The 25,712-nt window shown below is 46.3% G+C and overlaps 1 protein-coding gene across 1 annotated transcript; it reads left to right on the plus strand.

Moving 5' to 3' along the window:
• The first annotated feature begins 23,005 nt into the window (after positions 1–23,005).
• Positions 23,006–25,349, plus strand: SDR42E1 (short chain dehydrogenase/reductase family 42E, member 1). Its single transcript, XM_006888805.1, has 2 exons — positions 23,006–23,073; positions 24,236–25,349. The coding sequence occupies exons 1-2, from the start codon at positions 23,006–23,008 to the stop codon at positions 25,347–25,349; spliced, it is 1,182 nt and encodes a 393-aa protein (XP_006888867.1).
• Positions 25,350–25,712: the final 363 nt, after the last annotated feature.

Consider the following 25,712-nt stretch of genomic DNA (forward strand, 5'->3'; position numbering starts at 1 on the left):
TTTTGGTCTTCCTTATTCATCGTCCAACTTCCAGAGGAGTGAGAGGCATTTGAGAAGCCCACAACGTGGATCTGGTGCGCCTGAGTGTAAAGTGCCAAATGAACTATAGATTTGCCCTAAACCACAGCCTGCCACTAATAAGTGCCGAGGAGTAAGTGGAGGCCACAATGAGGTTCATAGGTTGTAGAGCACTGAGAGGAGGTCTAGCTTGGGCAGGAATTGGCTCAGCATCATGTTCTGTAAGAAGGTCCCTGGATGGCACAAACGGTTTGCTTGCAACTGCTAACCTAGAAGTTGGTGGTTCATATCCACCCAGTGAATCTCAGACAATTAGAGCCAAGAAAACCCTATGAAACATTTTTACTCAGTGACACATATAGTTCCATGAATGGTGTGCACAGGGTGCTGGCTACCAGTCAAAACATCAGCAGTTCAAATCCACCAACTGCTCCCTGGGAGAAAGATGAGCCTTTTCCTTCAGTGCAGATTTATACTCTGGGAAACCCAACAGAAGCCTAAATCAAATCAGTGGCAGTAGATTTGATCAACAGCAACAGAGACCTAGACAGAAGTGAGGAATCAGTGTCTGTCCTCAGAGCAGCCTACCTCAGGGGATCCTGGCGGTGCTACCACAGGTCCTAGGGGAACCTAGGCGGGCACAGGAGAGAACTGTGTTGTGGGCGGTGAGGGTGATGAAGTAGTTAGGACAGTTCTATATGGAGCGACAGTCTCTCAGCCCCATGGACACTTGAATGAAGACATCTTTCTGAGTCCATGCCAGAAAGTTTGGGGTGCAAATCCACTGCCATCCAATTGATAGGGATTCATGGTAACCCACCCCATGAGGACAGAACAGAACTAGGTTTTTAAGATTGAATCTTTAAGAAAGTAGACTGACAACATCTTCCTCCCATAAAGAAGTTGGTGGGTTTCAACCTCCCTTTGATTGGTAGCCAACTGTTATAACCACAGCACCCTCAGAGTTCTTCAGGGGTGTGCATCGGATGAAGATTGGATGAAGCTTCACTATCGGAACTTCTAAGAAGCACCCTGATGCACTTCCTCTAAGACAGATGTGTTTGTTCTTTTTGGCAGTCCATGAGCTATTCAATATTCTTCTCCAACACTGCAATTCAAAGGCATCCATTCTTCTTTGATCTTCCTTAGAGCATGGTAGAAAACTCAGATGTCAATTAGCATAGAGTTTTAGACCCCTGGGTATACTGACATGTGTAAGCTGAGCTTACAAAAAATATTTGTGTTATAACTAGCAACAGGGGTATTTCATTAAAAAAAATACATGTCTTCTGAAACATTGCACAAAGTTTTTCAAGCAGTCATTTTGGTGTTTAGCTTTCTCTTCAGGTCATCTGGTGAAGCTTGCACCTCCAGCACTCTGCTAAAGACAGCACAGAGCTGTGTGACCTGACCTTCAGGAACCTTGTTTTTTTCCTCTGTAAAATGGAAAGGTGAGTCTTGCTTCCTAAACTCCTTTGGAAAATTGAACCACTCCATTCTTGTATTGTGCTTGGTCCTAACAGGGACTCAGTGACAGCAGCTGTTGTGTTGGGTTTTTTTTGGTGGGAGTGGTTTCCCTTCTCATATTTTTATTGATTTGCATACATCCGTGTATATTGTGTTTCATACATGTACTTTGTGTTTTGTACAATCTTTCATCTACATTATGCTTTGTTATATGCATTGTGCTTTATACAATCATTCACATTTTTTACATAATTACTATTGATCTATGCCTATTATCACCCCATCTTTTCCAGTCCCCATTGAATCTTTCCTATTACTTCACCTCCCTTCATCAGCCCACCAACCTCTGCTATCCTAGAGATTTCCCTCCTTCACCTTTTCTACCCCTTCTCCCTCTCCCTTTTGAGTATTTATACACATTTTGCTCAGTTATCCTTCTATTTTTACAGTAATGGTCTTATGCAGTATTTGTCCTTATGAGACTGAGTTATTTCACTCAGCATAATTTTTGCTAGACTCTGCCCCTCAAAGGACAGCAGCTGTTTTCATCAGAGTCAGGAAACTCATCATCCCTTCTTACCCGTGTTCTATGGGCAAAAAGGGAGCTTTAGCTAGGGCCCTCCTCACTCATCCTTTCTTCACATAGTTCTTCATATAACTCTTCCTCTCTCCTCCCTCACACGTCTACTTAACTGTGGCCTGTGCAGAGAGGACTTCCTCACCACCGAATGCCTTCTAGTACCACTCTACTCATCACAGTCATGGTACTTAGGTTTCTTCATCATTGTTTATTAAGTTTATTCAAGTCTAAGTCTGGGATTTTTAAATTTCCTATTTCTCTATTAAATCTGAACAACAGGCTTTCTCCATGCTCACTCAGGTACTTTGGGGCAAAAACTGCTGTCTGACCATGTGGGACCCCTAAACTCAGGGAACATGGACACCCTGGGCCTCTTGACAGAGGTGAGAAGCCACTTCCAGAAGGAATGCAATTTGCTCTTGTAGACTCCTTCCATCTTACTTTGTCATTGGACAGTCTGAGTACCTGGAGAGACCTTCCCTTTAGAGTCAGACACGGTCACCACTTCTTCAGGTGTGATACCCAGTACTGGTTCTATATCCTTGTCCCCTACTATTTCATCCACTGCATTTCCCTTTCTGGAATGCCAGATTTAGGAAGTTCTGTGTTCTCTTTATGATGGTGGGGACTATGGCAGTGGGTATTAGCAGTGGTTATGCAACATGATTGGTGCAATTGATCTCACTGAATTGTATATGTAATAAAAAAAAAGAGTTGGATTGCTAAACATGATGTTCTCTGTATTTCTTAAGGGCTTAAAAAAGTTAATACTTTATTATTGTTATTATAGCTTTAAGCGTAACATTAACTATGCCACCAGTTCTACACATTAAACTGTAAAATAAAAAATATTTTCTTCAATTACTACATTAGATCCAATTACACCATAAGGAGTCCCAAGAAATCACAGATGCACGTGATAGAATCTTTTTAATGAGCACACCATGTCCCACTGTAGAAAGATGGATGTTTCTCACTCTTTCCCAAGCTCGGCAAGGTCGTGCCTTTATGACCTCTAGAGGCTTGGTTCCTGCGGGCTTATTTTCTCAGCTCTTTCGCGTCGTGTTTTGGACCTCTCCTGCTCAGTCCTCATGCCGATTGCCTGTTCTTTCTTCACAGTACAGGGTGGTCCGACTGGTTACTTACTGGATGTTTCACTGTTGTGGCTGTGGGATGAGGACCTTCTTCTTTGTTGTGTTTGATACCTTCTCACCCTTCCACAGCAATTGATATTTGAACAGAAAATAAGAATAAACAGGAACAGAGTCACAGTGAGTCAGTTGGCTCTTGGCCTGAGCAGCTTGTCTGAGTGAATAGAATCCTCTATGGGTGTCCGATACTAGTGTTTTTACCCTAAAAATTGCAACAACAAAAAATATGTATGGAATCCTGGGGACACCGTGGTCAGAGTACTCCTCTGTTAATCAAAAAGTCAGTGGTTCGAACCTGCCAGCTGCATATCGGGAGAAGGTTGTGGCACTCTGCTTACACAAAGATTACAGTTTTGGAAACTCGGTGAGGCACTTCTCCTATAAACCCCAAACCCACAGCCGCTGAATCCGTTTCAACTCAGGATGACCCTCCCCTGGGTTTCTGAAACTAAATCTTTGTGGGAGGAGACTGTCCGCCTATCTCCTAGGGGCAGCTGGTGTATTCAAACTACTGACCTTTTGGTGAACAGACCAACACATTGCACACTGGGCCACCAGGGCCCTTAAGCTCACTTGCTATGTGTATATATCTTGTTAGTGGTTACTCAGCTGTTCAGTTCAAACCCACCAACTGCTCTACAGGAAAAACAGGAGACTCTCTGTTTCTATACAGATTATAACCCTAGCTCTCCTAGTTCACAAAGAGTAGGAATCAACTTGATGGAAATGGAGAGAGAGAGAGTGAGTGTGTGAGTGAGTGTGTGTGTGTAATAAAGGGAAGTTTAGTCCCAGATTATGAGACTTGTGAGAGAGATAGCTGTGCTGGACAAGGCCTTGCAGAGACTCAGGTTCCTTCAGTGTCGTTGCTCCAACATTTCCTACACGCTTGAAGCTCAGCCATCAACCAAAGTGAGTGACAGACGTGAGAAGGGTGTCAAAAGGGCACAAAATTTCTTTACATGCACACAAGACAGAAATTGTATACATTCCTGGAAGACGTTACTTCCACTCCGATTGTACTGCAAAAAGTTAGCCACGTGGGCTCAGTTAGCCCCAGGAGGAGGCTGTTCAGTGTAGTTTTCATTTTACCCGTTCATTCATGTGCTAACTGTTGTTACGTGTCATTGGGTTGGAACTGATCCACAGCTGACATTCCAGTGGATTTTCTGAGACACAGATTGTACTGAAAGAGACTGCCTGCCTTTCTTCTGCAGACAGGCTAGAAGACTCAGGCCTTTGGATTGGCAGTGCAGCTCCTTACCACGAGGCCATCGGAGCATGCCTCTGTGATTACTGACATTGGACAGATATATGCTGAGCATATATTGATATTTGTTGGTATAGTGTGTTCTTTGGTGTGGGTCAGGAATACGTTTTTTAAGAAAACCTTTTTCCGAGGTATTCTGTAGTCATATTTGTTGAGTGGTTTCCTGAGACTGAATCCCACCTGTCATATGGTGTAATGAATAATAACCCTCACAGATGTCCTTGTCTCCAGAACCTGTGAATAGCATTACTTCATTTTGCTCAATGAGGTGCAGATGTGATTAGACGAAGGTTCTTTAGACGGGAGATTTTCCTGGATTATCCAGACGGACCTGATCCCAAGTATCATGAGTGTCCTTACAGGAGGGAGAGGCAGGAGAAGACTAAACTACAGGAGAGAGAGAGAAGACCATGGGTAACAATGGAAGAAGAAGAAATGGATTTGAATACGCGATGCTGCTGGTTTTGAAGTTGGCACAAAGGGAAAAAGGAAGGAAAGCAGAAAATACAGTCTGGAGTCTAGAAGAAGCCAAGAAATGCACTTTCCCTTGGAGCCTCCATAAGGAAGTCACTGCTGCCAGCACCTGGTTGTTATCCCAGTGAGACCTGCATAGGTCCCTGACTTCCAAAACTTGCAAGAGAATAGTTGTGTGGTGTTTTAAGCCATTAGGTTTGTGGCCATTTGTTACAGCAACAACAGGAAATTCTTAAGCCATAACTCATCACCATCAAGTTAGTTTCAACTAATAATGATGCTATTAGTAGGGCCGAGGAAAGCTACTCCATCAGGATGCCGTTTTCACTAAGAAAATTCCTTCTATGTCTTTTGCCCATTTTGTAATTGTGTTATCAGTCTTTTACTGTTACTGCTGAAGGCCCAGTTGTTGTTGTTAGGTGTCATCGAGTCGCCTGCGACTCATAACGACCCTATGTACAACAGCTCTGAAATCTGCCATCCTGAGCCAATCTCCTTGACTCCAACACACCAACCCTCATTGCCCCAGTTACTGAATCAATCCATCTCATCTGGGATCTTCCTCTCCAGCACTGTCCATCCACCCTTCCGAGAATGATATCCTTCTCTAAGGACTGGTCCCTCCTGGCCATGTGCCCAAAGTATGTGAGACTGCTTCAAAATCCTAACCTCCAAGGAGAAACTTGGTTTCACCCTCTCCAAGACAGACCAACTTGTTTTCTTGGTGGTCTATGGTATGTTCAAGACTCTTCTCCAGCACCACAACTTAAAGGCAGCAATTCTTCTTCTATCATCCCTAGTCATTGTCCAACTCTCTAAGGCATAGCAAGCAATTGTGAAGACCATGGCCTGGATCAGGTGCACCTTAGTCTCTAGACTGACATCTTTGCATTTCATCAAAACTAAAATCGTCACCACTAGGCCAATATGCAACATCATGATAGACAGCAAAAAGACTTGAAGATGCCGATGATTTCATCTTGCTGGGATCCACTTCAACACCATTGGTACCAGCAGTAAAGAAAGTAAAAGATGTGCTGCTTTGGGGAAATCTTCTGTCAAGGACTTTTCTTAAGTTTTAAAGAGCAGTTATGCCAGTTAAATACCAAGGTTGCATCTGATTCAAACCATAATGTTTTCACTTACTTGTTACACATCTGAAACTTGGACGATTGCAGAAGAATTGATGACTTTGAGTTGTGGTGTTGGGAGATGAGTCCTGAATATCCTAAGGGCTTCCAAAAGAGTGAACAAATATGTCCTAGAGAAGGTACAACCAGAATGCTCCTTGGAGGCACAGATGGTGAAACTTCATCTCACTTAACTTAGGGCATGTTGTCAGAAGAGGCAGTTCTTTGGAGAAGGTCATAATCCTTGGACATGGAGAGTCAGAAAAAAAGGGAAGAGACCCTCAACAAGATAGATTGACATGCAAAAATGGGCTCAAGTATACCAGATAATGAGGACGACATGGGATTGGGCAAGGTTCACATCTGTTGTTAATAGGGTTGCTGTAAGGGCATAGTTGACTCAAGGGTTCATAGTGCATAACAACTAAATGATTGCTTGATGCATGGTCACATGGCCCACAACTCTCCAATCAGAGTCTCCCATGGCAATTTTGTTAGAGTTAGCAGCTAAAGCAGTCTTTTTTCAAGAATCTAAGTTATAAGAAAGATGTTGGCTTGTAACCAAGAAAGGAAACTATCTTATTAAGAGTCAGCCAAGTAGAGGCAAGAAAGATAGGAAGACAGTGCTCTAATATTTGAGGCCTTGAAGCTGGATTCATCTTCTGAGCTTTTGGCTACAAATGCCAATCATTCTAACCTTTGCTGAAGCTAATTTGAATCTGATTTCTGTGCCTTGTAACTGCAGGAATCCAGATTAACTCAAGTGGTATGTGTCCATCCAAGTTGGTAGCACAGTGCATTTGTTTGGCTGAAACTAAAAGGTGAAGCATTTGAACCCACCAGAACTGTCCACTGTCCAGTCAATCCCAACTCAGGGCAGGCTTCTATCAGTTTCCAAAATTGTCAGTCTTTACAAGAGAAGACTGTCTTTCTCTCACAGGGCAACTAGAGGACTCAAACCACCAGCCTCTCAGTTAGCAGCCCAGTACATTATGCACTATGCAACAAGAAAAATGAGGCAGGCTGTTTCATAAAGATTTACAGCCTCGGAAACCCTGTGTGAACTTCTACTTCACCATATGGGGTTGCTATGAGCTGGAAGCTACTCAGTGGTCATGACTATTCATACTTGTCAATCCCTGAAGACACTGAGGAATGAAAGTGGTAGGTATAAGCCTGCTCTCTCAGGGGGTCTTTTGTGTCCTTTTAGAATTTCAGTAGCTTGAGCCCTGAATAGAGAGTCCTTGGGCAGGAAACTCAAGGTAAGATGTAGTTTTAATCAGCATTATCCAAATGTTTTGCTTAATCAGCACAGTGAGAAGCTAGAGTAGTAATAATGAGCTATTTCAAAAGTTTCTAGGAGGAAAAAGAAAATCATTGACCCAAATTGGATGCTTGATAATTCTAAGTGCTATAAATGCTCATAAAAGAATGTGGAGACATGTAATTGCTGAATAAATATAACAGTCATTATGTTACTTGGAGGGTTCTTTTAATACATTACGGGAGAAAACATGTTATTAGATCCACTGTAAGTAGTAAATGCTTATTACCATTCCTAAAACAAACCAATTCTTGCAACCATTAACCACCATTAAAAGTAGCTCTATTTTTTTTCTTTTTTTATTAATTTTTTTGCATTAGTGGAATAAAATAGATTTTTCCAAGAGATAGAGTATGGAGTGTCGAAGAGACAGAGGTTAGAGATCTTCAATTTGAATCCCAGTTCCATCACCGAGTAGTCCTATGACCTTGGAAAAGTCTCTGCCTCACCTGTGCATAACATGAGACTATTACAAGGAATTTCTTCTCTACGTAGAGTTTTAGTGAGTGGTAAATGCCTTTTAAGTCATTGCTTCTCAATCTTCAGTGAGCATCTGAATTACCAGAAAACCCAAAACACCCAACCCACTGCTGTCACCAATTCCAGCTCATAGTGATTCTCCCTCAGGTTTCCCAGGGCTCCTGTGTGCGGTAATGGTGAACCCTCATCTCACATACCTGGGGCATGATGTCAGAAGGAGCTAGTCCGTGGAAAAAGACGTCATGCTGGGAAAGGTGGAGGGCTAGAGGAAGACCCTCAGGGACATGGATTGACACAGTGACTGTGATGGGCTCAAGCAAGAGCGAGATTGTGAGGGTGGCACTAGGTGGCAAGGTTCATCTCTGTCATTCATAGGGTCACTGTGGGTTGTTGACTCTACAGCCCCTAACAGCAACAAACTTTAATGGGAGGAGACTGCCTTTCTCCCATGGAGTGGCTGATAGGTCCGAACTGCCAACCTTTTGGTTAGTAGCCCAGTACTTAACCTAGTCCCACCAGGGATCCCATATAAGTCACTAGAGGAGCTTGGTAAAATGTAGGTTCTACAAAGGCAGAAATAGGGCCAACAACAAGGTATTTTTTTGACAGAGACGAGGGACATATGTAGAACATTTTTTATCCAATTCACACAAAAACTCAGATTTTCTGGTCTGTAAAAGATTGGAGAAATTCTCTAAGACTGTGGTCTAAGAGCCTTCTGACTTGGAATTGAGGCCATTTCCAGAGACCACCTTCCAGCCAAAGAGTAGATGTTAGTGTTTGTGCATGCCCCGAGTTGGAAGCCACTCATAGCTGGCCCTTCAGTAAGTTTTCAGAGGCAGTGATTACACGGGGAGGAGGGAGATTGCCCATCCTTCTCCCCTGGAGCAGCTGGTCTGTTCACACTGCATGCCTTTGGAACTGCAGCACAGCTGCTTACCAGTGTTGTTAGGTGCTGCGGAGTCGAGTATGAGTCATAGTGATCCTACGAACGATCTGAACCCTGTCCTGTTCTGTGCTATCCTCACAATCTCTGACACACTCAAGCCCACTGCTACAATCACTCTATCACCTGACAAAATCTTCCTCTCCTTTGCTCCACCTTTCCAAGTAGGACATTCTTCTCTAAGGAGTAACCTCTCCTAGCAACATGCCCAAAGTATGTGAGACAAAGCTTCAACATCTTTGTCTCCAAGGAACATTCTGGTTGCACTTTCTCTAAGACAGATCTCTTTTTTCTTTTGGCAGTCCATGGGATCTTCTTGCTATTAGGCCCACAATATAAACAGTAGCCCCAGAGGGCAGTGTCCCTTCGAAAGATCAGTTACACACAATCAAAAGGACATTTACACAAAAGCAAAGATGAGAAGACAGGAAAAGACAGAACATTTGAACCAAAGAAAATAAATAACATGAGAGAGTATGTGTGTGTGTGAGGGGGGGCTGTCAGGCTGTCTGTGAATATATACATATAGATGTGTGTGTGTGTGTGTGTGTGTGTGTGTATGTGTATGTACAAATATATGTACTATTATAATAATGAAGGCACACTAGTCAACAAAGCAGTTTTAGCCCTAATATACAAGACAGTTCTGGATTAAATAATGTGATGCCACATTGTTTTTCATATCTAGTCCAGCTGCTCAGATTATTTGCTTAGCATAGAGTTTAAACAGAGAAAGATACAGTCCTCTGGCACCATGTCCAGACCAAGACACATCAACAGCCTGAGAGATACAGATGGCACAACCTTGCCGGCCAAAAGTGAAGAGGGATAGAAAGACTTACTAAAGAAGTTCAAAGGCTTTATTATGAAATTCACCTCAACACAAAGAAAACAATAATCCTCACAACTAGAGCAATAAACAACGGCATGTTAAATAGAAAAGAGAGGGAAGCGATCAAGGGTTTCCTTTTTCTTATATCCATAATGAAGTAAAACAAACAAACAAACAAAAAACAAAACGGCACGTCAGGTTGGGCAGATCGGCTGCTACAGGTCCCTTTAAAGAGCTAATGAGCAAGACTGTCAGAAGACTAAAGTGAGCCTGACCTAAACCGTGGTATTTGCAAACGTTTCCGTGCGAAAGTTGGATAACAAATAAAACCAAAGAGTTGATACCTTTGAATCACAGTGCTGGTGAAGAATATAGAAAAGCCTGTTGTTGTTGTTGTTGTTAAGTGCCGTCAAGTCTTAGGCGACTCATAGTGACCCTCTGAACTAAAGTCCTCGACACTTGTGTGACTTTCTTCCTTGCTCCAGGTTCATAGGGTTTCTGGAGGCAAGCTGTTACAGAAGTGTAATAATAAAACCACTCCTGCTTCCAAGCTTATTTTAACTGGGGAGTGTCACCAAACACCGTCCACCATGGGTAACCATGATCGCATTTGACACATCAGTGTCACAGTGTTCAGCTTCACAGTGACCACAAGTTACCTCTACACATATGACCTAGAAGAATGTTTCACCAAAAACAAAGATAGGCCTTAGGGCGCGGACTAGAGTCCCCCACCTTTGGCTTGGTAGCATCAGTTTCTAAGAGCGTAGAGGCTGCCAAAAAGAATAAACAAATCGATCTTGGAGGAAGTACAGCTCAAGTGCTGCTTCTTTTTTTTTTTTTTTTTTAGCTCAAGTGCTTCTTGACCACAGTCTTTGGAAAACACGTGATGGCGATGTGTGAATGAAAACAATATGGGTTCCTGAGAGACTGAGTTAGTGCCTTAAACCACTGCAGTTTTGACATTTATCTGGGTTGGTCTCAATTCCTACCAGCTCCCTGTAGAAGACCGTGAAATGCTCCCTTGTCCTTTTCTTTCCACACAGTCATCGCCATGTTTGAGCCACTATTGCTTTCATGGATCAGTTCATCTCATCAAGGGTCCTCCTGGCCTCATGCCCTCTACTTGACTGAGCATGGTATCCTTCCCCAGGGATTGTTCCCTTCTCATAATGTGTCCCCACCAAGTGAGACAGGCCCACATCTAAGGAAGATTCTGTCTGTACATGTAAGATTTATTTGTTGTTCTAGCAGGCTGTGGTATATCTTCATCAGTAAGCACCATTCATATGTGTTGATTATTCTACAGTTGTCCAACTCTTTTCTGAGATTCTGAATATTACACTGTGCCTATTTAAATTCACTAGAACTACTCTCAATTACTTGAAACCCGAAGAATCTGCCATTCCTCTAAACTTCTGATAATCTGATGGGTGTGAGAGGGCTGCATAATGTCTAAAGGGATTATAATGAGGGCAAATTGATTCCTTCTAAAATTTATCCATTGTCGGGTTATATGATTGAGCAAAGGGGGCAGGGAAGAGAGCCCAACAAACATTGACAGATACTCCTCTCCTGCAGTGCTGAGTCAGAATTCTACAAAATCATCTTATTCAATGCAGTGTGAAGCTCAGTTAATGATTTTCAGTTTTCCTTGAAGACATCTGTGCTTGGCTTGGAAGAGTGGTTGGTGGCACAAGTATATTAATGGTTGGGTTCTTGTGTATACTCCATCCACAGCGAATCCAGGCATGCCTCTGAGGACCCAGAAGCCCCAGAAGGAATTCATCTTCTGCACTCCATCCAGAGTTCCCTAGGAGTGCTGTAGGGGAAAACATTTGTCTGCTAAACTAAAGGTTAGTTTGAACGCACTGGCTGCTCCAGTTTGGAGAACCTATGGGACAGTTCTCCTCTGTCCTGTAGCGTCACTGTAGGTAAGAATTAACTTGATGGCTGTGGTTTTGGGTTTGTTTAGTTTTTCTTGGTACTGCATTCTCACAGGGGACTCTGGTCTGAAAACCACAGAATCATCCCTTGTCCCTTCCTTTTCCCTTTGTCTATTCGGCATGAGCCCAAGCAGCCAGATCAAAGCTGTCCCATCAGGACCACTGGGCACAAGCACATCTCTGCCTTCCGAATGAATGCTAGATGACAGCTAAAAAAAAGCCAGGAAAGTAGCTGATGACAAAGACTCACCCTTCTCCTAGAACTGATAAGGTTCATAGTCACCCCTTGCTTACTTAGGGCAAGTTCAGACACAAAAAAACCTTCAATACCATTATTTGAAACAGACTCCAGTGTGTTTTCCAATGTAATCCGCAAGAAAGGAGACAGACTGCCTTTCTCCTATAGTGCAACTGGTGGATTTAAACCACCTCTTTTTAGGTTGCTGGCACACCTCCCACTAGGCCACTAAAGCCTTCCCCAAATTCCATTCTTGACCTCATAAATGTATAGTAGAATCATTTGTCCTCATTTATTGACCCCAAAAAAAGTCAAGTTGACAAAATGTTGGTTAATGTTCTCCCCTTCTCTAAGTCCCTGAACTTTGACCCACCCTCACTTGAACCAACAAACATATACCACCCACCCTCGCCTGAATAAACAAACATACCCCCACCCTCACCTGAATAAACAAGCATATACCACCAGTTGCTGAGAACTCAGTTCTGACCCCAGGCAGCCCCGCGTGCCAGAGCAGGGCAGGGCGCTGCAGGGCAGGGGAGATGTGGGGTGACACACTTCCTGAGCTCACCTGGGGACCCCTAAGACAGCCCCCACATGAAGAGCAGAGCAGGGCTCTGCAGGGCAGGGGAGACGTGGGGTGACACACTTCCTGAGCTCACCTGGGGATCCCCAAGGCAGCCCTGCATAGCAGAGCAGAATGGGGCTCCATAGGGCAGGGGAGATATGGGGTGACACTTCCTGAGCTCACCTGGGGACCCCTAAGGCAGCCCTGCATGTCGGAGCATGGCAGAGCTCAACAGGACAGGGGAGACGTGGGGTGACACACTTCCTGAGCTCACCTGGGGACGCCCACGTGGGGGGACAGGCAACCTGCACATCATAGAGATGGGGAGACCTCCGGGCTTCCTAGAGCGACCCGGAAGTGCCTGGGGGAGCTGGTCCGACGGGTCGGGCGGCGTGAGCGGAGGTGGCGGGCGGCGGTGGCGGCCTGAAAGCCGGGATGCTGGTCCCCGCGGTGCCAGTACGTCCCGGCCGTCTGTCCACGCCGCCCGCCACCTGCTGCCACCGTGAGTGGGCTGGGCGGGAGGGTCTCCGCAGGGACCCTGGGTGCGGCCGGTGGGCGTGTTGCCGCCCGATGTGGGGACGCACCCGGCTTGGAACCGGCCACGCTTCCCCGGTGCAGACGAGAGCCCGAGTGTGACGGCAGCAGCGTGGCTTCCGACTGTCGGAGCTCAGGCGCCCTGCGTGCCACGTGCGCTGCGAACCCGAAGGTCTGCGGTTCACATCCACCAGCCGTCCCAGGGCAGCCTCACAGCCTCCAAATCCCGACAGGGGGTCACTGCGCCCAGAGACTTGATGCTTTCATATGTGTGGTTTCTTCTTACTAATTTCGTTTCCTTTTTTCTTTTAAAGACTGCAGAACCAAGGCTGAGCCTCCTTGCTGGTAACAGGTAGTTATATCTCGCTAACTCGGGTAATGGGGTAGGTGTGTCAGACGATGAAGTTGGCTCAGGATAGAGCAGGGTACAGAGCTCTTGTACATGGATAGTGTCGCTGTGACTTGCAAGCGACTGGAAGGCACATAACGACAAACAACTTGCATAACTTCTTTTTAATTGCTCTTTGTAAAGGTTCAGTGCTATAGAGTCCGTTGATTCCAACTCATCTCTTGTCACCTGCACAAGGCAGAAAGAGCTGCTGTAAAAGCCATCAGGCAGTGAAGTGTGGGAAGCAGGTCACCAGGCCTTTCTTCCCAGGCACCTCTGAGTGGTTTCAGACTACCGGCCCCTCTACTAGTTGTAGTCCAGCGCTGAGCTGTTTGCGCCACCCCAGGACTCCTTTATACGGCGATGAACCTGGGTAATGTAGTGGTTAGAGCATTCTGCTGTTAACCACAGAGTCCAAGGTTGCAGTCCACAAGGTGCTGGGGAAGATGAGGAGGTCTGCTCCTGTGAAGTATTACAGCCTCGGAAATCCTGTAGACAGGTCTCCTCTTTGTCCAGCACCACCAGGAGACAGAGTCGCCTGCACAGCACCAAGTTTGCTTTTGGGGATTCCTTTGTATTTCAGGGAGCCCAGCTGGCATCCATAGGAGGTAGCTCAGCTGACAGGCAGTGCCTCTGTCAGATCAAACCCACCAGCGGTGCCTAAAGAGAATGCTAGGCCATCTCGAACTGACTCAGCTGAGCCTCCAGGGGCTTTTCAGAGACTGTAAATGACACAAGAGGAGATTGCCCCCTCATGCTTCCAAGAAGCAGCTGGTGGATTTGAACCACATGCTTTTAGGTTGACAGCATGACTCCTAACCTTTAGGCCACCAGAGCTCCCTTGTGCCGTTGATAATCTCCAGAAAATCTGCTGGAGCATCAGCTGTGAGTGAGTTCTGACTCAGTGGTAATGCGTGAGTTAACAAGACAGAGTAAAACTTCCCGAAAGGGTCCCCAGTAGTGCTGGGGAGCTGGGCTGCTAACGCAGAGACTGTTGGGTTTCTCAGAGGGTCTTCCTCTCTGGTGGTTGGAATCAGCCAGTGGCTCCATGGGAGAAAGCTGCGCAGTCTCTTACCCTACAGTGTGCAGCCTCAGAAACCCAGTGGAGGATCCTCTCCAAGTCGTTTCTCAACTTAATCCAATGAGTTTGAAGTTTCTAATCATAACAGAAGCGTTTCATGGAGCTACCTGGGGAGTTTAAACTGGTAACCTTTGAGTTGGCAGCTAATTGCTTAACTATTGCATCACCAGGCTTTCCTTTTAAAGCGCCTAGCTCTTGATAGATAAGAAATGTAGCTGTGTTACTGTTCTCCTCAGCGTCCTTTCCTTGCCCATGGTTTGGAACCAGTTCATAGCTGACCTCCTCTTGGGTTTCTGAGACTGTAAACTGCGTGGGAAGAGACTGCCTGCCCATCTTTTTTTCTGATCTGCTGCTGGTGTATTTGAATCACCAGAGTTGCTCAGCCTTGGTTTAGCTGCACAATCTCTTCTCCCTGCCCCCCCAATCTCTTATATAGTACACCCCCTCAGATCATGTTATTGTTGTTGTTAGATGCTGTCAAATACAACTCATAGCAGTGCCATGAACAACAGATCTCAAGCCTGGACTGTCGTGTGCTTTCCTCATCATCTGACAGATTTGAGCAGTCATCATATCAGTCCATCTCCTTGAGGGTCTTCCTCTCTTTCACTGACCTTCCCCTTTCCTGGCGTGATGTACTTTTCTAAGGAATAACTCCTCCTCTAGCATCATGCCCAAAGTATGTAAAACAAAGCTTCACCATCCTTTCCTCTAAGGAGCACTTTGGCTGCATCTTCTCTAAGACATATCTGTTCTGTTGTAGTCCATGTGATATATTCAGTACTCTTCTCCAATACCACAGTTCAAAGGCATCAATTCTTCCTCTGTCATCCTTATTCATTGTTCAAGTCTTGGATACATTGCAAGCGATTGAAAAGACCATAGCCTGCATCAGGTGTACTTTTCACACTGTTATCATTGTTCCTCAGTAATTCGGAGAGGTCCCTGACAATTGTATAGAATCCTTCACCGTCAAGCTGAAATGTAGCTGTAGTTGGATAATTTCTATTTTAGAGAGGATGAAAGAACCAGATTGGTTCGTTGACTCACCCAGGGTCACAGTGGGATTGATGGAAGGGTCAAATCTGACCCCCAGCTTTTCCAACTAAGGAATTTTTATATACATCACGGTTGCCTTTGCCAGAAGGAGACTGGAGGCCAGGATTTGGAAGGCCTATTCTGGAGAGACTGCAGAAGTGTTGACTGTAAAAGCCCCATAGGACTCAGGCCAATACAGGCTTACTTGATACTTGAGTCGTGTGCTGTCTGGTTAAGAGGATGAACTGTGGGGCAGACCCCCTGGGTCCCACTGGTTTGGAGTCCCTGCTCTACTGTTTGCAAGGATTCCAGATCAGTCCATTGGTGTCTCTGAGCCTGCTTTCCCATCTTTAAAATGGGGGCAGCAATGTACTGCTCCGAGGATTGTTGCCAAGGTCATGTGAAAGGGCATCACCCAGATGCCTGGCACACCAAGCCAAATTCACTGCTGTCAAAGAGGATTTAAACTCAGCAACCCATAGAGTTTCCAAGACTCCTCTGTGTTGGTGCAGGCTACCATACCTTAACCAAAATGACGGGTGAGTTTTAACCACCAACCTTTAGGTAAGTGACTCAGCACTTTAACTACTGCGTCATTAGGGCTCCTGGCGCACAGTATGGGCTTCATAAATGGAGGGAGGCTGCTGTTACTTCTGTGCACCACAGTGGCAGATGAGTGGACCCCAAGAGGGACAAGTGCTTCCACGCAGATGTGACAGAAAGGAGTCTCCATCCATGCCCTGGGTCCACAGGCCACCACGTCCACCTTGTCCCTGCAGATCCTCCTTGAATGGTTTGTGCTCCCATGGATTTTATGGGATAGTTGGGAAATGGATGGAAATAGCAATTTAAGTTAATTGCATTTGTCGTAGCATCGTGAAGAAGTATAAAGATCTTTTGGGGGGGGGGTGAGAGAGGGTAGCTGGACAGGAAGATCTACTACATTTAAATGCAGTCCTCATGAGTTAATGACAGCTTCCTGGAATCCTAGTGGTGAATGGAGACACCCCTGTCTACCATGAGTATCCCAGCTTTTCACTCAGCACAGTGTCCTTCCTTCGTACTCTTCTCGAGGACGTTCTGTCCTTTAGATTTTACATCTCACATCCTGTTAACCTGGGGCTGGTTCCTCTCATCATTGTCTCTTAACTGCTGTTGCTGTGGCCCTGACTGCATTCAGTTAAACAGTTTTCAGGTTATGCGTGGAATTTGAACGGGACTGTTTCATCACTCTTCTTGTCCTCTGTGTTCTCGTAAACTCGGTGCAGGAAGAACACAGTTATCTCTCATCTCTGCAGTCATTTATAAGTCAACCACAGATCTGACCCTTGCCCTCTCCTCCATCATCCTCAGAGCCTCTGGTCAAGCCCCTGGTTACAGTCCCTCTGTCAGTCCATCTTGTTGAGGATTTCTCTCTTCTCTGACTCGTCACCTTTCTCTGTCGTTTTTCACATTCCTCCTGATAAGATATCCAAAGTACATGTGACAAAGTTTCACCATACTTGCCTCTGCGGAGCACTGTGCTTCCACTTCCTCCAAAACGGACTCTGAGGAGCATCCTGGGTGCACCTCCTCCTGTTGGTTCTTTTGACAGTGTGCTACTCCCGACCTGCAAAAGGCAGAACCTGTGTGAGGCAGACACCTATCAGAAAAGGTAAATGAACATATTTTCCAGTAGGTGAGGGAATAGTAGGTCCATACTGCAGTCCATCAGAGGCAGGAAACTTGGGAGAACTGAAAAACCAAGGAAGTCCCATCAGTTTCCAGCCCTCACAGGTGTCCTTAGTGTATTTTTCTCCCTTAAAATAAACACAGGAGAATTGGTAGCACAAATGGCTAAGTGTTCAGCTGCTAACTGAAAGATTGGCGGTTCAGACCCACCCTCCCACTGGGAGACTTGCTCTCATCCAGATTCTAGCCTAGAATAGTCTAGATGGAAGTTCTTTGTCTCATGGGGTCACATGAGTCAACACTGATTGGGTGACAGTAGCAAAATGAAATAGGTTTATATTTTCTTTTTCTGAAAATCACAGCCAAACCACTGCCACTGAGCTTTGGTTCCAGCTTGTGGTGACTGTCATCTGACTTCCAATGTGACACATCTTAATGAGAAGAAATTTCCCATCTTTCTCCTGTCAGTTATCTTTATGGAAGCCGTTCTAACTTCCCCTGGCTCCTCTCTGCGTCTCCACGGTGAGATGCTAGAGGCACCTGGATTTGTAAATGGCAATGAGATGCATGTAGGATCAGCATGAATTCAGAGATGAAGGGACTGTGTGTATGAGGCTCATATGACAGACCCTCCAATTCCACTGGTCTCTGTAAATCTCAAGGACCCTCAGTCATTTTATTATTAACTTTTTATCACTTCCCTGTGAGGTACCACCTTGATTATCCTTCCCTTACCTGAGTATTACCAAGCTAGCAGGCCGGCGTTAGATTTGAGGATTGTTGTTGGGTTTTGTTGGGGTTTATTTTTCCCTATTTGTGCTTGTTGTTAGGATTCCTTTTTCTGGATCTTGCCCTTGACTGTGATTTGTGTCTGCAGAAATGGCTGCTCAGGTCAGCTGTGTCCCCACTACCATCCCTGAAAGCAATTATCTAGCAAAACCACTTTTCCAAGGGGCCTGAAGGTGATTGCGATTATAAATGCTGGTCAATCAATAAAAGGGAAAGAAAACAAGCCATAACGAATCAGAACACTGGGCAGCTGGTTGAAGGATTGTATATACTTACTCTCCCTTTCTGGTTTAGCATTAGAAGCCCTCACTCTAGGGTTCAGGCATTAAATCCACAATCTGCTCTACAAGAGAAATATAAAGGGTTCTGCTTCCGTAAAGATTTACAGCCTTGGAAACCCTAAGGGGGACTTTTACTCTGTCCTAATTGTGCTGTGAAGAGTATTGAATATCTCAAAGATTGGTAAAACAACAAACATTCACTGAACATAATGCTCTATAGTCTCCCATATATAATATTTTTTTTTGTCCTTGTTTCATGCCATCAAGTCACCTAACTCATTGCAACCCTATATACAACAGCTCTGAAGCCCTCCCTATCCTGAGATAGTCTTACAGACTCTGACACATCTACCTGTGTCAATCCATCTCAACCAGGGTCTTCCTCTCCTGTACTGTTTTTCCACTCTTCCAAGCATGATGTTGATGGCCTTCTCTAAGTTTGTGAGATGGAGTTTCAAAATCCTTGCCTCCAAGAAGAAACTTGGTTTTACCCTTTCCAAGATAGAACTATTCCCCAGTGGTCCATGGTATGTTCAGTACTCTTCTCCAGCACCACAACTCAAAGACATTGATTCTTCTTCTGTCATTCTTAGTCATTGTCCAGTCCTCTGATGCAGAGTAATATAGTATTTTACAAAATCATTATTCCTTAGTGTTGTATAGTATTCCATCGTGGGAATGTAATGCAGTTTCTCAATCCCTTTGTTTGTTGATGGACATTTGGCTGTTTTAATTTTCTTGCTATTGTGAATAACACTGATATGAATGTAGATGTACATATCTCCATTCTTGTCTCAATTCTGAATTCCTTGGGGTATATTCCTGGGACTGAAATAGCTGGGTCAGTATTCAGGATATCAATGTTCAGCTTTTTGAGGATACACTAAACTGCTTTCCAGAATGGTTGTGCCATTTTACAGTCCTGCCAGCACTGCAAGAGTTCTAGTCTCTCCGTATCTTCTCCAGCATCCATTGCTTCTTGTCCTGTTAGGAAGGCTTACTTACTTGGTGGACAGTTTCTCTCATCACTCATGGCCTTGCCTAGTTCTTAATGTCCCTTCTTCCTCTGGCCCTCCTAACCAGGTCTGTGACACACCCGTCACTCCGGCGTGGCTGGCTGGTTCTGAGGATGTGCAGGGATGGCCTGGCAGGCGGGCTGGAGCTTTGCTGTGTGAGCTGGCCCCTTCCCGGGTTGTTCAGTGCACACCAGTGTCCTTGGGAAGGGCTGGAAGGTGCATTTCCACAATCAGTAGCATTTTGCTATCCTTGCCTCCAAAGAGTACCCTGGCTACACTTCTTCCGAGACCTATTTGTTTGCTCTTTTGGAGGTCTACGACATTGTTGTTTACAACCCATAGCTGACCCTCCAGCATGTTTTCAGAGTCAGTTAATCAATCAGGAGGAGATTGCCCACCTTTCTCCCGCAGAGCGTCTGGTGGAATCGAACTGTGTGCCTTTAGGATTGCAGCACAGTTTCTTACCACTAGGCCATCAGAGCTCCCTTATGGGATATGACTATCTACTTATTAAAGGTGTTGGAGATGTGGTGTCGGAGAAGGACACTGAATATCCCATGGATTAGGGGGAGGGGGCGAGTCAAGCAGATATGTCTCGGGGAAAGTTCAGCCAGAGTGCTCTTGAGAGGTAAAAATGGTGAAACCTAATCTCATTTGGGCATGTTGCTAGAAAAGGTTATTCTTTGAAAAGGGACATCATGGTTGGAAAGGTGGAGGGTGAGCAAAACAGAGGAAGCCCGCCAGATGGATTCTTAGCAGTGACTGCAGTGATGGGTTCAGATAGGCCAGATGAGGATGGCACAGTGGAGGACAGGTTTCAAACCTGCTCTTAATAGAGTCGCTATGAGTTGTACTCAGCTTGACGGCACCTAACACCACTACCAGCAATGGTTATCGTTAGATACTTGAGCTCATTGCTACAGACACTATGTTAGTTCATCTTGTTCAGGCAATCAACAGTAACAAAAACTAACATGCCCAAAGGATGGGAGATTAAGTTCCTCCATCCTTGCTTCTAAGGGGCACGCTGGCATATTAAGTTGGACAAGTATGTTTATCTTTCCTGAAGGTTCTCGTTACCAGTGTGGCAATTGCTTAGTCAAACTTGTGGAACCACCGGCCGCCTCACAGCACCTTGCTCAGCTTCCCCAGTACATCACGCCCTTTTCCTCTTCCATCTTCCCTTAAGCCACTGAGGCATGTGCTTGTTAACTTTAACCTGCGCTCAGCAAATGATTGGCATCGTGGCAACCCGATACACCAGGTCTAGTTACCCAGAAAGCTTGTCAAGCTGTTTAACCCAGAGCTTTTGAGAGATCTCATCATGGATGTGGGAATGTAGTGTGATCACCTAATGAAATCCCTCGACTTAGAGCTGGAGGAAGAGGACCCTGGAGAAGTGGTGTGTATGGACATGTCCAGCAGCTTGCTGGGCTTTTGTGTGCATGGATCCATTGTTTGCCTTAAACCGGCATACTTGTTTCCAGCTCCACTGTTTGGCGAAAGCCACAGGCTCAGGGTGATTAACTTGTCCGGGGTTGCCTGCTCCAAATTCACATTGAAGACTGTACAGCTTAGTGGCTGAGTCCCATCATCCCAGGGTTGAAGGTAGCCATCAAAAGACACACTCTCCGTGGGCATATGGACTTCCATTTCCTCACACAGAGAAGAGATGGACTGTACGGTGGACATTGCGTGCTTGTGGCCAGCGGTTGCCCCTGTTTGGCCACTGCAGGGTAGATGGTCAGTCTCCGGGCACCTCTCCTGTGCATCACTAGAGACCCCAGTCCCTCCCCGCCAGGGATGGATACAGAAGTGAGGTTGACAAGGGTCCATGTGGTGCCCATGCTAGTACAAAAGCAAAAGGCAGTTTTCTTGTGCTATTACCGGGGGAGAGAGAGTGGCCCATTCCTAGCCTCCTCGTTGGAAATGGTCTAGGCCCAGGGTCTCTGCTTAAGCACCCCGTTAGTAGGGGAAGAGGCAGCCTGCTTCCCCAATAAGTAAGATCTCTTGGGGCCAGACTGTCATTAGGTGTGAGTCAGAAAAGCCTGGGGACGTTCTTACCCTCTCTCTGCCTGCTCTTTCCTAAAACACAAGATCGAGTTATTAGGAGGATTAAGTCATTCCGCATGAAATACGAGCTCAGGTTCGATGCTCAGCTGCCTACCGCAGGTTAACAATTTGAAGCCACCAGTGGCTCGGTGGAAGGAGCTACGCACACACTCATCCCCATCAAATCAGAACCAACTCACAGCTGTTTCTGAGGCTGCAGACAGAATGGGAGGAGATTGCTCATCTCCCCACTGAACCACTGGTGGACTTGAGCCCCCAGAGGCGCTGCCTTTGAGTCAGCAGCACAACTCCCTAAATACGCAGCACCGGGCTGTGCTCCCCGTGTGCGGGGGAAGGACCCAGCATCTGCTGGCTCAAGGATTTCAGCACTGGAAGCCCTGTGGGGCCGGTCTACTCCCTCACACGGGGATTACTGTGAGTCACAGGACAGTCAAGTGCTCATCTTGCTGCCTGGCTCCTAGCAGTAAGCATTATGTAACCGTGCTTTACCGTGCTCCTTGGAGGCAAGGATGAGAAAGCGTCATCTCACATATTTCAGGCTTAACAGAGATGATGAGGAGTGCAGAGGTTAGGACACAGGTCAGAGCTGTTGTTCATAGGGTCAACTCTGTGGCATATAACAAATGTTCATACAGCAGCTCAGTTGTGTTCACCCACTTGAGAGGTGGTGCTTGCACCGGGCCCAGAGCTGGTGGGAAGGAAATGGGCAGTGTTTGTCTGCCTGGGGTCGTACTTCTGAACATCTCCAGTGACTTCAGGACGTGTGTGAGTATGTTCTCACTGCCTTTGTGTCTTCTGTCCCATTTTTCTTCCCTGTAACTGGAAGGAGTTGGTGACCCACTTGTTGTTTTTGAAGCAGGATGGTCTTGGATCCTTCACAAATTGGTTTTTGTTTGGTTTTGTTTTGCTGTGTTTTTGTTGTGTTTTTTTTTTTTTTTAATGTAGTGGCAGAGAGAGGAGAAATGGGCCCCCTAAGCATTGAACACTAGAGCTTGAAAGAATTTAGAAGATGTTCTTGGGGTGGCGGATTGGAAGTGTGGTTTGTTACATAGACGGCCCGCCTCCCCAGGTTTTTTCCGTATGGGGTTATTACTAAGGCCTCCAGCAGCGTGCTGTTTGAAGCAGAAGGTGCTTGAGAATTTGCTTTCAGGCTGTGTCGGGTCTCTCCCTCCCAAATATGAATTCTTTACTAAAAGACTGCTTTTCCCAAAGGATTAGCCATAATGCATACAACTGAAGTGCTTCATGGATTTCAAAGCGTGTTATCTCATTGAACAGTGACTTTGTGGTGCAGGCAGAGCAGATACCATGGTCTCCATATTACATAGGAAGAAATTTAAAACCAAAAAAAATTAAAGGTTGGGAGGATGCCTAAGGTCACACATCTGTGGCTAGAAATAAGTCTTATCACTCCTGCTAGCACAGATCCCCTTGTTTTTTTCAACCCTCAGTGAGGGACCTCCACTGTCAGTTTGTCATACTGTGGTGGCGTGTGTGTTGTGTGACGCTGTGAGCTCTGGCATAGTGATTGCGACAGGGAGCTTGGGCGTGGTGCTCAAGAGGGCAGAGTTTGAATCTGTCATAGATGGGGTCACTCCGAGTCACAGCTTGAGGGCACCTGACGACAAGAGCAGACGTAGCGGGTCATGTTTCCATGCTGATCAGTAGTAACGTTGCATATTTCTTTCTTCCAGGTCTTTTTGACTGTCTCAAATGGACGCTCAGGAATCGCCACAGGAGGTTGCCCTCATTACAGGAGGCAGCGGCTATGTTGGTTTCCGGTTGGTACATCTCAAAGATCTGTTCTTGGAGGTTCTGATTGTTATTGGCTGGTTTGGGGTTTTTTTGGTCTGATATGGAGGTTTTTTTATATTGTTTTTGGGGGGTTTTACTGACAGTTTCTGGGGAGATACAGCTCTCCACAAAGACATTAAGACAACCCAGACTTGATTTTGTGTAGTGTTAATCCAGAAGTCAGCTTTCTCACATACCTCTTTGGGCATTGAATTTAGGACCTAGAGCTGTATTCTGCTTAGAGAAAAAAAATCCTTATAAAGTCATTGAATTAGGACAAGGAGTGAATAGCTGTGTCACCTAAACCAATTTAAAATCAGAAAACTTTCTTTCAGTTATTACTCATTCCAGAGATAAAGGTGGTAGATCCTGGAACAGAGCGGGGGAAATAGTAGTATGTAGATATCCCTGTCTTTGAAGATAAAGCCCTTTAGATTATACTTCAGGGAGCTGTAGTGGCACAGTGGGTTACATGCTGGGCTGCTAATGGAAACGTTGGTGGTTCTAATCCATCATCGGCTCCCTGGGAGAAAGTCGAGGTCATGTGCTCCTGCTGGGGTTTAAAGCTTTGGAAACCCAATAGCAGGTCTCCGTTCTTCTGAATTCATTCAGCAGCACCAGGACCATGCGATTCTAAGTTAAGAAGATGCAAGCAATCTTTTCTTTGAAAATACTGCAGTTATAGTTACAGTCACTAGGTACAGCTCTGAGTCGGATTAACCCCACATGCAACAGCATGGAACAGTGTCCAGTCGCACGCTGCCCTCCCAGCGGCAGCTGGCTCGCGCCCATTGTCACCGCCGTGGTATTAGTTCCATCTCATGGAGGGTATTTTTGTTTGGTTTGCACTGCACTTGACCACACATGACAGCTTTCTCTAAGGATCGGTCCTCCTGTAGCATGTCCAAAGTATGTGAGACAAGGTCTCCCCATCCTCGCTTCCAAGGACTGGCCTACCTACCAGTGCTTCTTCCAGATGAAATGTGTTCTTTTATCTGGCAGTCTGTGATGTACTCGGTGTCCTTTACATCAGTTAGACAATGACTTAGAAAGTGAAGGTGTAAAGAGAGGGGCTCAGAATCAGCCAAGAAAACCAGGGTCACGGTCAAGACCCAGACCTGATGGAGCTGCTGCTTTGTCTCATTTCAGCCTCGCCTGTGCTCTGAGCCAGAAGGGAGTCCAGGTGATTCTGTTTGATATCAGCGGCCCCACGCAGACCCTTCCAGAAGGAGTCAGGTTCGTCTGTGGGGACATTCGCTACCTCTCTGATGTCGAGAAAGCTTTCCAGGATGTGGCGGTCACCTGTGTGTTCCACATTGCCTCGCATGGCATGTCGGGGCGGGAGCAGCTGGAGAGACGCCGGATCGAGGAGGTTAATGTGAAGGGCACGGACAACGTCCTCCAGGCCTGCCGCCATTGGGGCGTCCCAAGGCTGGTGTACACTAGCACGTACAATGTGGTGTTCGGAGGACAAGCCATCCAGAATGGAGACGAGTCCTTGCCTTACCTGCCCTCTCACCTCCACCCTGACCACTACTCCCGGACCAAGACAATTGCAGAGAAGAAGGTTCTGGAAGCCAATGGCACAGCTCTGGAAGGGAACGGTGGCGTTCTGAGAACTTGTGCCCTGAGGTCAGCTGGCATCTATGGGCCTGGGGAGCGGAGACACCTCCCAAGGGTCGTCAGCTACTTGGAGAGGGGGCTGTTCAAGTTCGTATTCGGAGACCCCAGAAGCCTGGTTGAATTTGTGCACGTGGATAACTTGGTCCAGGCCCACATTCTGGCCTCAGAAGCCCTGAAAGCCGACCGGGGCTACGTGGCCTCTGGGCAGCCCTACTTCATCTCCGACGGCAAGCCCGTGAACAACTTCGAGTTCTTCCGGCCCCTGGTCGAGGGCCTGGGCTACAAGTTCCCATCCACCCGCCTGCCGCTGTCCCTCATCTACAGCCTGGCCTTTCTGATGGAGATGGTCCACTTTGTCCTGGGCCGCCTGTACAACTTCCAGCCCTTCCTCACCCGCACCGAGGTTTACAAATCCGGGGTCACCCATTATTTCAGCCTAGACAAGGCCCGGAGGGAGCTGGGGTACGAGGCGCAGCCCTTCAGCCTCGAGGAGGTGGTGGAATGGTTCCGAGCCCGTGGCCACGGCCGACAGCCCCAGAGCCCTGCCTCCAGCTCTTTCGTCCGGGATGCCCTGCTGGCCGTCCTCCTGATCACCGCGGCCCTCCTGTGGCTGCCTCGGTCGGCTGTCCTCTCAGTGTAAGGGACAGTCACTCATCACACCTCAGAGATGGCTTCCCGAACCACCGGCTTTGATGTTTGTCAGTGGTGAGAACTGCCATCACACTTTTCCTCTGGGTTATTGCTGAAGAACGGGTTCTCAGACTAAATCTTCATTTCCTACCTTCTTACTAATCCCTGGGGTGGGGGAGCAGTGGGGGAACAAAGCGAAGGGGAGGTTGAAACGGCACTTCCTGTGCCCTTGTATCTCAGAGGGTGCAGGGGCAGCCTGAGAGCTAGGCTTAAGGTGAACACGGTGGCCTTGAATTTCCCCGAAGCCAAAAATGCACTTGTTTCCACACCAGAAACTATGCAGAGACTTAAAACGCACTAAAATCCAGCGGAT

Source organism: Elephantulus edwardii, unplaced genomic scaffold (assembly GCF_000299155.1).
Source record: "Elephantulus edwardii isolate Elephantulus edwardi_28Jun2011 unplaced genomic scaffold, EleEdw1.0 scaffold00072, whole genome shotgun sequence".
Classification (NCBI taxonomy): domain Eukaryota; kingdom Metazoa; phylum Chordata; class Mammalia; order Macroscelidea; family Macroscelididae; genus Elephantulus; species Elephantulus edwardii.